The following is a 14,339-nucleotide window of genomic DNA, read 5'->3' on the forward strand; positions in this document are numbered from 1 at the left end:
CACTTAATTTCATCCTCAAATTTTACGAAATAGTTCTCAAATTTGTACACAGCTCAATTTCAAGTCTCACCGATGACAATTTTGATGTGTCACATTAAGCGTTGACGTGAAGTTTTCAAGTCAGCTTTCACGTGTAACGGGACAAATTTGATCGAGAAATTTTGATTTTTTTTTTTGGAATTTGTTTTAAACGAAAGTCACTACAAACTGTCACATTGTCAAATTGATCCTTGGATTATTCATTCAAAATCAAGTTAGTGTCTGAATTATGTCACTCACTATCAAATCGATCCCTAAATTATTTATCTTATTTGATCCCAGATATTGTCAAATAAAAATTAAAAACTAAAAGAATGTGTTTAATAGAGTAAATAGCTCTTTTCCAAAGTTTCAAATGGTCACGATTAGAATAAGTTGTATTTTCCACTTATTATCCTAGTTTATGGTCACTATTGATTGACCACTCTAGAACACTTATAACTTCTGGTTGTCATTTCCCATGTTACCTGAACCTTCTTCTTCTGGTTGTCATTTATTTTCCATTTATTTTTCATTTAATATTGAGAAGTCCGAGATTGTGATAATGAAGCTTTTGTATCTTGAATTTAAGTCACATTAGTTTAGTATTCTACATGAGTCGGTATGAATAAAATTTACGAAATTATTTAAATTAGCTATTTTTCATAGAAGCTGTAATCTGTGTATATACAATATCTGATATTTAAATATATGAGGCTCTGAATTTTGTGTTGCTGATATGAATGTGAAACTTGTTGTTGCTGATTTGAGGTTGACGCAAGACATTCAACGCACAGTATGGACCGGAAATGTTATACTTTCTGAACATATCTTCTGTAAAATCAAAATGTGTTGCATTGATGTCTTAGTACAAACTATACTCATCAAAGAAATGTGTGATTAATCATTTATTTTCATATTAGGTAGACATTTGAATGTTAAATGTTTAAATATCCTATAAGAAATGTGTTTGCAAAGGCTAATTCAATAAAAGAAAAAGACCAATCAGAACAAAGAAAACTTCTCTCAGCTGCACTGCAAAGTGATCACCGAAGCACCGAAAGAACTCACCCAAAAACATCCCTTCCAAAACGAGCGCAGATACAAAAAGCCGTCAACAGAAGAAACAATCTGCTAAAAACAGATCAAAATGAATTTAGAATTTGTATTAAAATTTGATAAAAAGAATAATAACATGTATCTGCCAATATTGAAGGGCTTGCATATGTCTACAGAACAAATGGACTCCTCCTACTCTATAATAAACCATCTATATCTTGTTGTGTCTTCCCTGCTTCAATTTTTTTAAAGCTTTTCAAATTTCCATGATGCAGAACATGGATTCCCATTTTAGTATGTTTCATTTTCATAGTAAATGAAGCTAAAACTGTCCCATAGCATTATCTCGACTTTAATATGATATTTAAAAATATAGTCTGTTGACGTTGAATCCCATACTTGACATAACAAAACTACTTTTTTTAGTAACATAACTATAAGAATATCATGTTTGTGACCACTTTTTGTTTTCTTTCAATAATTTCTATGTAATTTATTTATCATGTCTTGTTTCGAATCAAGGAAAAATCTAATTCAATGAAGGAAAATCATTTGTACTAAAAAAAGAAAACAACTTACAGTGTTCAAACTTTAGCATAGAAATTTCAGAATACTAGCAAAGAAGGCATCCACGATCCAAGATGAGTTTCTTATTTTTGTCACTTACATGAAAATCTCCCAAATAAATCTCTCTCAATTGTGTGCAGTTTAATACCACACGTTTCAGTCCTTTGTTTGTTACATAATCACAATCTTCAAGTAATAGTTGCAAAATCCCACAACAACTCTTTGAGATCGCATAGAGTGTTTTATCGCTAACTCTTGTATTTGACAAGTTCAACACCTCCAGCTTGGGAACTTAAAAGTTCATTGCACGTAGCTTCACTTGTTCACAATAGGCTAAGTTCAAATGTTTAAGCTCACGACATTTCCGTAAAACATGACAAATACCATCAAATATTTGATGGCAACCCTTCAAATCAAGTAGTTTTAAATTAGGGAAAATGGAAGCAAACATTATGATGATTTCATCACTTAACCACGAAGTGTAACCCAAATAGAGAGACTTTAATTGAGGGTATACCCCAAACTCAACTAAAGAATCTGAATGCCCTAGGCTCTCTTCCCCAATAGCCGAGCTTTGCATTTGAATTTCACTAAGTGAAGGACAGTTTCTAACGAGTGAAAACAAAGTTGTTTCTGCGAGAAGATAACAATCATTGAGGCTTATAGACACTAAATTACCCATATAAAAAGATAACTCAACAACATGTTGATCCTTCAGAAAATAAATGCAGTCAAGATTCAAATGTTGTATACATTGACACTTGGATAACAAATTGCGAATTCCATTAATGAAATTAGTTTCATCGATGACCAAAGGGCGTTTGAGGTTGAGTTCTTTGAGCAATGGGAAACAATTGGCCACAAGTAACAGGTCGGTGTTGGAGAGAAACATGCTATAACAAGTGAGAGAGGTCAAAGTTGTTATGTTTTGGGAGAAAGCTCGCAACCCATTTGTGGGAACGGTGCGGTTCTCTATAAAGAGCGACGTGAGTTTCTTCAATGGGAAACTAGAGATTAAGCGAAGGTTGTTGTCGACTTCAATGATGTGGTAGAGGCGAAGGCAGGTGAGTTTCGTGAACCTTTTGAGTAGGCGTTTGAGGAAAGGGAGTGTTGAGCTGTAGACCGTGAGTGAGAATAGGAGAGAGTTGGTTACGGAGAGGAACTGTTTGGAGACGAGGGAAAGAGAATTCAAACAGCGACGACTGTCGTGTTAAAGATGAATTTGAAAATAGATTCCCAAACTTCGTCAGGTAAATATAAATATGTTTCTTCTTCAACGAATTGTTGTGAAGAAGAAGATTTGAGAGAAGTTCTCTTCTTCCTTTTCATTGGCAGTTTCGGTGATGGTTTAGGGTTTTGCGTGAGAACAGAACAAGGGGCAGTTTGTACTGTAGCATACTATTTGTTCCTTTTAAATATACAAGAAAGTGGGCTTTTTGTTTTGGACTCAATTTTTTTTTATTAATGATAGGAAGCACCAAATTTTACTAGCTAGTTTTTCTCTTAGAATTTCTCTTTTTTAATGGGTATTTTTCATTTACCAATTTGAGGGAATTTAAGATTCCCCTCCTCAAATGAGATAATCGAGAACGATTCTCTTGTTTGGATAAAATAATAGAGAGAGATTGGAAAATTACATGATTTTAGAGTTAGAATTTTTCATTTATCAATTTTTGAGAATTTAAGATTTCACCTCAATCTTTCAAAAAAGATTTCACATGTAGTCAACCACCTTTGGATTGCACAGTTGAGGAAGTTGTACTTATGCATTTTCTGCCCTTTTGTTAGTATTATTAGAGCATCCAGCTTTCCTCTTTATACCTATGCTTGAATTTGAAGCTATTAAAATGGCTTTTTTCTATTTCTTATATTGAATATTATTGGAGGTGCATATGCTAAGTACTTGCCATACTACTTTGAACCTTATAGTTTGGAAAGGAATGGATATATAATCAACAGTACTTTATGTGTGTGTGGTTATACATCTTTTTTGGTAAGAAACATACCTGTATCTTTGTTTGCTCCCTTTTGAGGCTAACCTTACAGTTGTCGTTCACTTGTGTTTTTCTATTCATGATTTTGAAACTATGCTTTACTATGATTTCTATGATAAGTGAGGATAGGTTTGTCGTGATGGAGAACCTATTTTAGAAGATAAGAAAGGCCGGCATACTAATGAGCCAGGAAAGGCTTGACGAGGCTTTAGAAGTCCTAGTTGATAAAGGTACGCTCCCTTTGAAGGTAACGTCTTTGCATTGATGGGAAATATCTATAAAAGGTGTAACATGCATTGAGAAATGGTATTTTCCTGATGAGTTGGAACACAACTTGTAAATTGACATTTGAAGTGCAAGATTTGAGTAACATGTGTGCTTTCGGCCAATTGTGTATAAAGCGCATCACAAATGCTGGAGGAGTGTATTAATTCATTTGTGTGTAAAATATCTCAGATAAATGAGGATAGGCTGGTCGTGATGGAGAAAGCTATTTTAGCAGATAAGAAAAATCTACTCCCCATGTATCAAAAGGACAACATATTAATGAGCCTGGAAAGGTTTGGAGAGGCTTTAGAAGTCCTATACGAGCTTAAAGAGTACGCTCCCTTCGAAAGTAGTGTATTTGCTTTGACGGGAATTATCTATAAAAGGCGTAACATGTATTGTATTGTATTGCTGATAGACTGTTTGGTTGGCCTATTCTCTTACAAAATCTAGTGGACCAATTTGAATATTTTAAAGTTTTTCAACAATGGGAAACCTTTGAAGGAGAGCTTTGCTCTTATTATTTCTTAATTCAATTGGAGAAGCAATTGTCCAAGGTCAAAACAAAACACTTGGAAATTGATGCTAAAATAAGCTATGTCTATTCCAAACATATTACCACACACAAAAATATGTTTTTGATATTTTTATATGTTTTGTTTACTTCAAAATACAAATCTTACCTAGTATAGTAGAAAGTTATGCAGAACACGAAATGGGCTATATGATGATTTTTCTCAAAGCCATACAAAATACATGAGCTATATCACACTTCAAACACATATCATTAGTCAATTCATAAGCTATATGCCTTATTTTGTTCATATTAGCTTTCAAGTGGAATCAAAATAAATATAAATTAAGTTTGGCTTCTGAGTTGCGACTTTTGGTGCCGCTATTAGGCATCGGCATTCCGTCATTCTGCCATGGCATAGAAATTTAACAACACTGAAGCCAACTATTTGTATTACATTGTACGTTATGGAATTATTACGCACATTTGTAATATGACATTTTAAAAAGGCTATTTCTCAGAGAAGTAAATCATAAAACAAAAACAACTTACAATGTTCAAACTTCTAGCAAAGATAACATCCATGACGCGATAAGAGTTTCCTATTTTCGTCACTTAAACGAAACCTTCCTAATTTGATCTTTCTTAGTTGTGTGCAGTTTTCTACCACTTGTTTCACACCCTTCATTGTGACACCTTTACAATTTTCAAGTAATAATTGCAAAATCCGACAACAATTCTTTGAGATCGCATAAAAAGTTTCATCATCAATGCTTGTGTTTGACAAATTCAACACCTCCAGCTCGGGAACTGCAAAGTTCATTCCATGTAGTTTCACGTTTGAACAGAAAGCTAAGTTCAAATGTTTAAGCTTACAACATTTCCTTAAAACTTCACAAATACCTTCAGATATTTCACGGCAAACCTTCAAATCAAGTAGCTGTAAATTGGGGAAAATGGAAGCATACATTATGATGATTTCATCACTTAACCATGAATTTCTACCCAGATAGAGAGACTTCAATTGAGGGTATACACCAGAATGTTCTAAAGTATTTATCCCAATTGATGTGCCTTCCATTTTAATCTCACTAATTGAAGGACAGTTTCTAACAAGTGAAAACAATGTTGTTTCTGTGAGATGATGACAACCACTAAGGTTTATAGACACCAACTTACCAAAAAACAAACACATCTCATCAACAAGTTGATCGGTTAGAAAAGAAGTACTACGAAGTTCCAAATGTTGTATACATGGACACTTGGATAACATACAGTGAATTGAATTAATGAAGTTAGGCTTATTGATGACCAAAGGGTGATGGAGGTTGAGTTGTTTGAGCAAAGGGAAACAATCAACAATGGGTGACAGATCGTTGTTACAGAAAAAAGTACCGTAACAAGTGAGAAAGGTCAAAGTTGTAATATTTTGGGAGAAAACTTGCAACCCGTTTACAGGAAAACGGCATCGATGTGGGAGTTTAAGCAATGTGAGTTTCAATGGGAAATTTGAGATTTCACAGAGAAGATCGTCGAGGTAAAGGTGGTTGCGGATGAGCGAGAGGTCGAGGGAGGTGAGGTGTGTGAACCTTTTGAAGAGAAGAGGGAGGAAAGGGCGTGCTTCCTCTTTGAGAGTGAGTGAAATTTGAAGACGATTGGTGATGGAGAGGAACTGCTTGGAGACGAGGGAGAGAGAACTCAAGTTTTCGTCAGCCTTGTTGATGAGGAATCCGAAGACCCATTCCCAACACTCATCAGGTAAATATGTATTTGTTTGTTCGTCAACCATTTGTTGTGAGTTCCTCCGGCCCCGGTGATGAGTTAGGGTTTTTTGGAGAAATTGTAGAAACCTCATTGTTATCAGTGACAGACAGTGGTAAAAAATGAAAAGAGAAAGATGAAAATGGTGGTTTAGGGAAAATTTTATGCTTGTGTTTCCTATAATTGAGGTACGCTTTTATTTCTTCCACTCCCACGTGCTTAGAAGTTATTTTTTTTATTCGACATTCATTTATATATATATATTTATTATTTACAAATTATTTTTTTGGTTTTTTCAAAAAAATAATAATTTGGCTATTACTTTTCCCACCCTATCCATATAATGTACATCAATTTTTTTCTTCAAAAATGTCATGAAGTGTGGAGTTGTACGTTTGAACCTGCGCCCCTGCATATTTTTAGAGTATGAGTTGTACTTACATACTAGAATTTACGTATTTTGTTAGAGAAGAATTGTATCAATGAGTAAAAATAAAATCATAAGAAAATTGAAAAAGAAAAAAGAAAACGATTATGATATCACTACAAGAAATTTGCTTATTACTGGCGGAAATAAGCCCTCAGTAATGCACAAAATCTGTCAGTAATACTGGCCTCAGTAATGTTACCGGCGGAATATTCCCTCAGTAGTGTTGGGGATGATTTGAGGAAGCAATACTGAGGATTTTTCCTTCAGTAATTACTGGCGGAATAATCTGCCAGTAAGTACTGACGAAAAAATCCGCCAATAACGTAATATAGGAAAATGTAAAAAAATAATATTGGCCGTTTTATTCCGCCAGTAATGTTACGACCAATAATACTATCCAATAAAATCCGCCAGTAATTTTGCTTCCAATTATTATTAAATTTAAAATCCGCCAATAATACTCTCTTTTTAAAAATAAAAAAAAACGATTTAATTAATTAATTGAAAAGATAAATTAAATTTCCACTGTTTTTTTTAGAGCACTTCCTAATGAAATAAAACTAATTAGACAAATAAAATAAAGAAATAATTTTTTTTGTTGGATCAACAAATCTTCATCAACATAGGAAGGTACAAGAACTACCAACTCTAGCAAAGTAAAGAAATACATACAAAGTTCTAACAGTAGCATCAAGTTACATCACCAAAAAAACTAAAGCAAAATAAGAAGGGAAGCACACACAAACATTTGTTGGGTGCACCCTATTTCTGCACTGCTGAGACAAAAAACTAGCAAAATAAAAACCAATGCCTATTTTCCAAGACCGCCTATTTCCCAAGACCACCACATCACAAAGAATAGTCCAAACTAATCATCATAGTATTGGGGCAAATTTGATCTAGATCTCCCACCTGATGATCCACTTCCTCCTCTACCCATGTTTTGGAGATTTTCTTGTGATGCATTTAAATTACTATAGTTTCTTAAAAAAATTTCACCATCTGGTATGTTGAAATCAGCGGCATTGAAAGCGGACCTCGCCGAAGAAGACGTTTGGCGATCACCCGTAGGAACATGAGGTCTATGATGCTCTTCATGATCACTACGCACAGATTGGGGTTGTACGCGAAGGCGTTTGTTTGACTGCGGCATTATGCGCCTAATGGGCGACATCTGTTGTGATAATAGGAAAAGAAAATGAGAAAAATTAGAAAATGATTATTTTGGAAATAAAAGAATTCCAATGAAATATTGAATTCATATTTATATAACCAAGAAGGTAATTATCAGGACAATGCCAAAGGTCCACAAAATTTGTTGCCGAAATTGATGAAGTTATATTGATTGGGAAATTCCAGTAGTTCCATTATTAAAGCACAAAAAATCTGAAAAACATTTGAGTCCAACTTGTCGGCTTCTAACAAATATATTTTTTGATCAAATTGAATTATTTCAGAATTTGCAACACCAACATACATGAGTTTCTATACACTACTAAATTGGTAATAAAACAAAACAAAAAAAAAGTAATAAAACTTAAAAAAAAAAAATGCAACCTTTAACACAACGAAATTTCACGGAAGCGTGAGTACATCTATTTTCCACTTTCTGATTTTTTTTAATTAAGTAAAAATAGCCTGGGTTGGTTCTCCCACAAACAAAACAAACCTGTTCCTTCTCTCAGAAACCTAAAACAAATTTGTGTAGAGGAACAATGAACGCCTCAAACACAAATTTCCCTACCTTATTTACATATTCTCATGCATCTCATTCATTCTATGTTAATTAATTTTCATGTTGGTTCTTTTTCCTGTTAAATTGTAGAGATAGTTTGTTTGTTTCTTATTTATTGCCGCTGTTTGCTTGTTGTAGCATTACACATCTCTGTTTTTTTAATTGGAGTTTTGGGGTGGTTTGTTAATTAGTTATGAATCAAAAAAAGGTGTGATGGTAAGAAGAAATAGGGTTATGTGAGGATGAATCAGAAACCTGATTCACAAAGGCAAGAGCGTGAAACCGAGAAGACGACAACGCTAGCTGTTTCACACAGATGAGAATGAATTCCAATCAGAAGTTTGAATCGCAGGAAAGGAAAAACAATTGTGGCGGGACTGGTGATTGGATTTCATTTATGTTAAGGGCGAGTTATGCAGAATTCCACAAACGCGAAAATGAATTGAATTTCATATGACTGGTTCGTTTTTTTTTTTGTTTTTTGTAAGGAGAATTGCAATATATCCATTTAAGCTTGCCATGTACTGCGATCATAATAAAGAATATGCCAATTATCTCATGGTTGATACAACATATTCTATAAATTGGATCATGGCTACATTACAAGTGTTTGTACAATAGTTGCAAAAACAATATGAGAAGACTGAGCTTGTTATTGTGATGCTTTTGTTACTCAAATTTGCGCAATGCTCTAATCTATTGACACTACTTTCTGCCTGCAAGTTACCTTAGTGAAAGCAATATAATGCTAGTGTTTGTATCTCACATGCAACATGGCACCAAACAAGGTGTTCTATTTTTCTTTTCTAAAATAATGGTGAAATCGGAAAACTAAACCTACATATGCAGAGTTTTGCTGTTTTCACCCCACCAGGGAATACTTTTGCTATTGAACAAAATAACCATAAAATGTGGATTGCCTTTATAACTTCCTTATAGAGCTAACCATATACTGAAAAACTTAGTAACCTGTAGCATGCATAAACTTATGTATTATGGAAATGTTTTGCCTTGTTTGAAGGTTAATCTCTTGCATTTGATGTCGTAGTACAAACTAGAACATGTTTTACTTACTCTCTTTTATCTTACTCACTCCTCAAATAGTCATAAGGCAGCTTGCAGTAGCTGCTGGTTATGTTGATAGAAAAATAAACATGCAGTCTGATGTTATGATTATATGTAGGTATTACTCCTCAGACACAAACACACCTGCAAAAAAAATTTATATCTAAATCTAGGCCAATTCTATGTTGCTAAGTGAAATAGTGATATCCACCAACGAATCATTAAGTCTGAGACTTATTTTTCCAATACTGCAAACAAATTTGTGAATGATACAACACATTTTCCACTTGTGCATCATAGCACGAGCCGTAAAACAAATGTCAAGGTTAAATTAGGTTGTTGGAAGCATTAGCATGAAATGTGAGCAATTGGCTAACTATGTAGGGTTGTTTAAAAAAATACCAAAAAAACCGAAATTTGATTTCTAGTTCCTAAATTGAACCAATTCAGTTTGATTCAGATTAATTCAAGAACAATCCGTCACAGTTTTATTCTTAAACAAACAAAATCGCAAAGGCAATGATTGGAAAAATCATAAAAGAAGGATATCAGTAGCAACCCAAAAACAGGACATTAGACTTGGAAATAAGCTAATGAAACCAACTAAAATCACGCACCCGAGCACAAGATGTACCCAGATATGCGCAAAATATGAATGGAAAAACCAGAAAAGTAGGAAAGCGGTAGCAACCCAAAAACGGAACACTAGACCCCAAAACTCATAGAAACTCACTGCAATCAGAACAAAAACATAACACTCGAACCGCAAAAGAATCATCACCAAAAGTCCAGACCTGAAGCAAAACAAAGCTGCAGAACCACAACAGTAGCAAACACTCTCACCGAGAAGCAATATGAATAACCGCTGCACAAGAAAAAGACCAATCAGAACAAAAATCATCACGCAGAACATGGATTCCAACTTTAGTATGTTTCACGTTCATAGTAAATAAAGCTAAAACTGTCCCATAGCAATATCTCAACTTATTCACTTTTTAGTGCCCTTTGGACCATTTCCAGTTGCAGACAAATAAAAGTTAACTAGTTTACGTGGAATCCAAAACTCGACATAATTAAACTACATTTAAAAGTAAGGTAATTGCAAATTTATCATGATTGTGACCTCTTTCAGATTTATTTCCATAATTTCTATGTAATTTATTTAGTAAGTCTTGTTTAGAATCTAAAACCCACAAATTATATCATAAATGCAAAATATATTTCAGACTAAAGTTTTCAATGAAGGAAATTCATCTGTCTTAAAAAAGAAAACAACTTACAGTGTTCAAACTTATAAATCTTTCTCAATTGTGTGCATTTTTCTACCACAAGTTTCACTCCCTTCTGTGTGACATTATCACAATTGTACAGGAATAGTTGCAGAAGCCCACAACAATTCTTTAAGATCACATAAAGTGTTTCATCATCAACGCTTGTATTTGACAAGTTCAACACCTTCAGCTTGGGAACTTCAAAGTTCATTCCATGTAGCTTCACTTTTATACAATAGGCTAAGTTCAAATGTTTAAGTTTACAACATCTCCTTAAAACTTGACAAATACCTTCATTTATACGATGACACCAACGCAAATCAAGATGTTGCAAATTGGGGAAAATGGAAGCAAACATTATGATCCTTTCATTCCTTAACCATGAATTGTGACCCAAATAGAGAGACTTTAACTGAGGGTATACATCAATATCCAACAAATCATAATTCTCTACACCCGCTTTCCCAATAGAGGTGCGTTCCATTTTGATCTCAAAGGACAGTTTCCAACGAGTGAAAACAGGGCTGATTCTGTGAGATATCGACAATTACTAAGGTTTATAGACACCAAATCAGCAAGAAACAAAGACGACCCGGCAACATGTTGATCATTTAGAAAATGAAGTCCACAAAGATCCAAATGTTGTATATATCTACACTTGGATAATAGAGATTGAAATGCATTAGTGTGATTGTGGATAAAAGTGTGACCAAGGTTGAGTTGTTTGAGCAAAGGGAAACAATCGGCAATGAGTAAGAGGTGAGAGCTATTAAGAGAATGAATGTGGGAACAATTGAGAGAGGTCAAAGTAGTGACCTTACGGGAGAAAGCTTTCATCCCGTTAGTGGGAAAGGCATGCTTTCTTGATTTTGAAGGATGGTTGGAGATATTGAGTGATGTGATGTTTAATGGGAAATGAGAGATTTTCCGGAGAAGCTCGTTGAGGTTATAGCCGTAGTATGAAAGGTCAAGGGAGTTGAGGTCGGTGAATCTTTCAAAGAGGCGGTGAAGGAAAGGTCGTGTTGAGTCACTGACAGTGAGTGAGAATAGGAGATGGTTGGTGACGGAGAGGAACTATTTGGAGACGAGGGATAGAGTTTTCAAGCAGCAACACTTGTTGATCAAGAGGAATCTGAAGATGCATTCCCAACAGTCATCAGGTAAATTTGAATATATTTCTTCCTCAACCAATTGTTGTGAAGAAGAAGTTATCTTCTTCTTTTTCATTGGTTTTTCGGTGAATTTTGATGGTGCTAAAATTTGGTGTGAAGATTTTAGGGAAGAAGTTATTTTCCTTTTCATTGGTAGGGAATTGAAAGAGCGTCGTTGCTTTGGGTGGTTTTAGGGTTTATGAACAGAACAGAACAGAAGTAGGGTTAGTTTGTTTGTAAAGTAATGTCTTGTTCGTTCCATATATATATATATACAAACCAGTAAATGGGCTTTGTTTGTGGACTCGATTTCCTGTCAACAAACAAATCTTATTTATATTTGTGTGGACTCAATATTTTCTAATAATGTCTTTTATTCTCTATTTCTGTCAAAAGATTCAAGTGATATTGTTACAATAAATTCGTGTCATATAGTTGTTAAACTAAATTATTTTTAAAAAATATATATTTTATTATGATAAAAAAAAAAAGGAGAAAACTTAGGTATAATTTCTTAGGTGCTTTTCGTATGGTTCTTAACTAAATTCATAGTGGATTTGAGGAAATCATAGTGAATTTAGTTAAGAACCATACGAAAAGCACCTAAGACCTAAGTTTTCTCAAAAAAAAAAAAAAACTCAAAATAGCTTCTTATTTTCTTATAAAAATCTCAAAAAAAAGAATTTCTAAATTATTGAATTTCAAAATCATTTTTTTCTAATCCGTAACAAACAGATTCTATGAATCCGTTTGTTATATGTTTTAAAAAAATTACTTTAAAAGTATTGTATTTGTTTGTTATAGCTTTTTTTTTCTTTTCAAAAACCTAGATCTACGAAAAAAAGAAACAATTTCAATGAAAATATATTAAGTCTAGCTTTTCAAAAAATATTATTTTTTTTGGAGGCAGGAGAAACCAAGCATCAAAATAAAAAGGTAATTTTGTAAAAAAAAAATCCATTTTATATAGTTGTAACCAAATAATTAAATTGTTTTTTTTAAAGAAGTGATTGTTATTACGAGAAACAAACACAAAATTGATTATGCCTTTTCATAAAGTCGCTAAAACATAATCTATAAATTATTGAATATCAAAATCATTTTTTTTATTTATAAAAAAACTAGCCATATATTTAATTTACATTTACTAAAAATAAGTTTTCTTTGATTTCTCGTCGGTACCCCAACATTCTAAATCACCGAGCCACCACATGATCTTCGACCACCACATGATCTTCGACCACACTGTTGAAACAACCTCACAATGAAGAAAAAGGTGGTTTGATGTCTCGGCGCCACAGCCATACAAAACACAAGTAGATACATTTTCCAGACCCAACACATTATACGCATCACAAGTTTTGAACGCGTTGGAATGCGGTCAAGTAAGAGCAGCCCAGAAAATGCAATTATTTCTAACTTGTGTGAAATTTACGGTGAAAGAAAAGTGTTGAGCTGGTCAAACAAACCGTTCAAAATTGTAAATAAGCTATCAACTTTGTTTTCAAAAGTAGTAGGGATATTTATAATAAAGCTGTAAAAAATCGTAGCATTGCTATGATGATATAATAAATATAATTATGTAGTAACACAATGTGCAGAATGTTAAGTGTTATGTGATTAATCATATATTTTCATTTCATGTAGTCATTTGAATGGTGCATGAAAAGAAGAAAGGGGTAACAATGCACAACACTCGTATATGTCTGTTTTGGAAAAATAGTGTTTAAATTCTTATGAATGGAAAAATAGTGTTTAAATTCTCCATAAGAAATGCTGGTTTATCTGCCTCCAAAATTGTTCAGTAAACAATGACTAACGAAGTAAAAACAAAATTAGAAATGATATTTGTACAACCACTTTGTGACAACTTTTAGACAACTTTATCTCTCATACTCACATGACATTCTTATCTTCTCTCTTACTTTTTCTCTATCCATTGTTTTTAACCAATAAGAAGAGAGAAAAACAAGGTTGTCACCAAAATTGTCATCAATTGGATGTACAAATACCACTACTCAAACAAAATTTATAACTAAAGTCCGAATGGAAAATAGTGATATCCATCAATGCATCAAAGTCCGAATGTTTCAATGTTGTTTCTCTACTGGATTACTTTTCATCCTTATCTTTCATAAAAAAGCATCGGAAGGGCTTAACGCTTAATCAGAATGCAACAATTTGAAAAATTTGGGAAGCTCCGAATGAGGTAATTTTTTTCTTCTAAGATTTCCGAGGCGGGATGAGATTGTAGAGGCCATCAAAGTCGTTTTTGTTTATTGCTAAGAAGTTATGAGATCAATGCTTGTGTTTTGAATGGTTTTCAAACCCTCTTCTTTAACTTCTTGAAGTAGGGTTATTGTTTCCTTACAAGGGAGAGTACCCCTTGTACTTTTCCCAAAGTGTGGGTTAAATACTTTTTGTACTTTTTTCATTTTCTAATAAATTTTGATGATAAAAAAAACATATATTTCAATTGTGCATAACAACATTTTCCGCAAAATAAT

The 14,339-nt window shown here is 33.5% G+C and overlaps 1 protein-coding gene across 1 annotated transcript; it reads right to left on the minus strand.

Annotated features, from left to right (window-relative positions):
• Window positions 1-4,984: 4,984 nt before the first annotated feature.
• LOC25495539 (F-box/LRR-repeat protein 2) lies at window positions 4,985-6,208 on the minus strand. The gene has a single exon (XM_013595762.2). The coding sequence runs from the start codon at window positions 6,206-6,208 to the stop codon at window positions 4,985-4,987; it is 1,224 nt and encodes a 407-aa protein (XP_013451216.2).
• Window positions 6,209-14,339: the final 8,131 nt, after the last annotated feature.

The sequence above is a fragment of the Medicago truncatula genome, chromosome 6 (genome assembly GCF_003473485.1).
Source record: "Medicago truncatula cultivar Jemalong A17 chromosome 6, MtrunA17r5.0-ANR, whole genome shotgun sequence".
Lineage (NCBI taxonomy): Eukaryota > Viridiplantae > Streptophyta > Magnoliopsida > Fabales > Fabaceae > Medicago > Medicago truncatula.

Excerpts from the sequence above, each read along its gene's own strand:
- LOC25495539 (XM_013595762.2), bottom strand. The coding sequence starts at position 6,208 with ATGGTTGACGAACAAACAAATACATATTTACCTGATGAGTGTTGGGAA.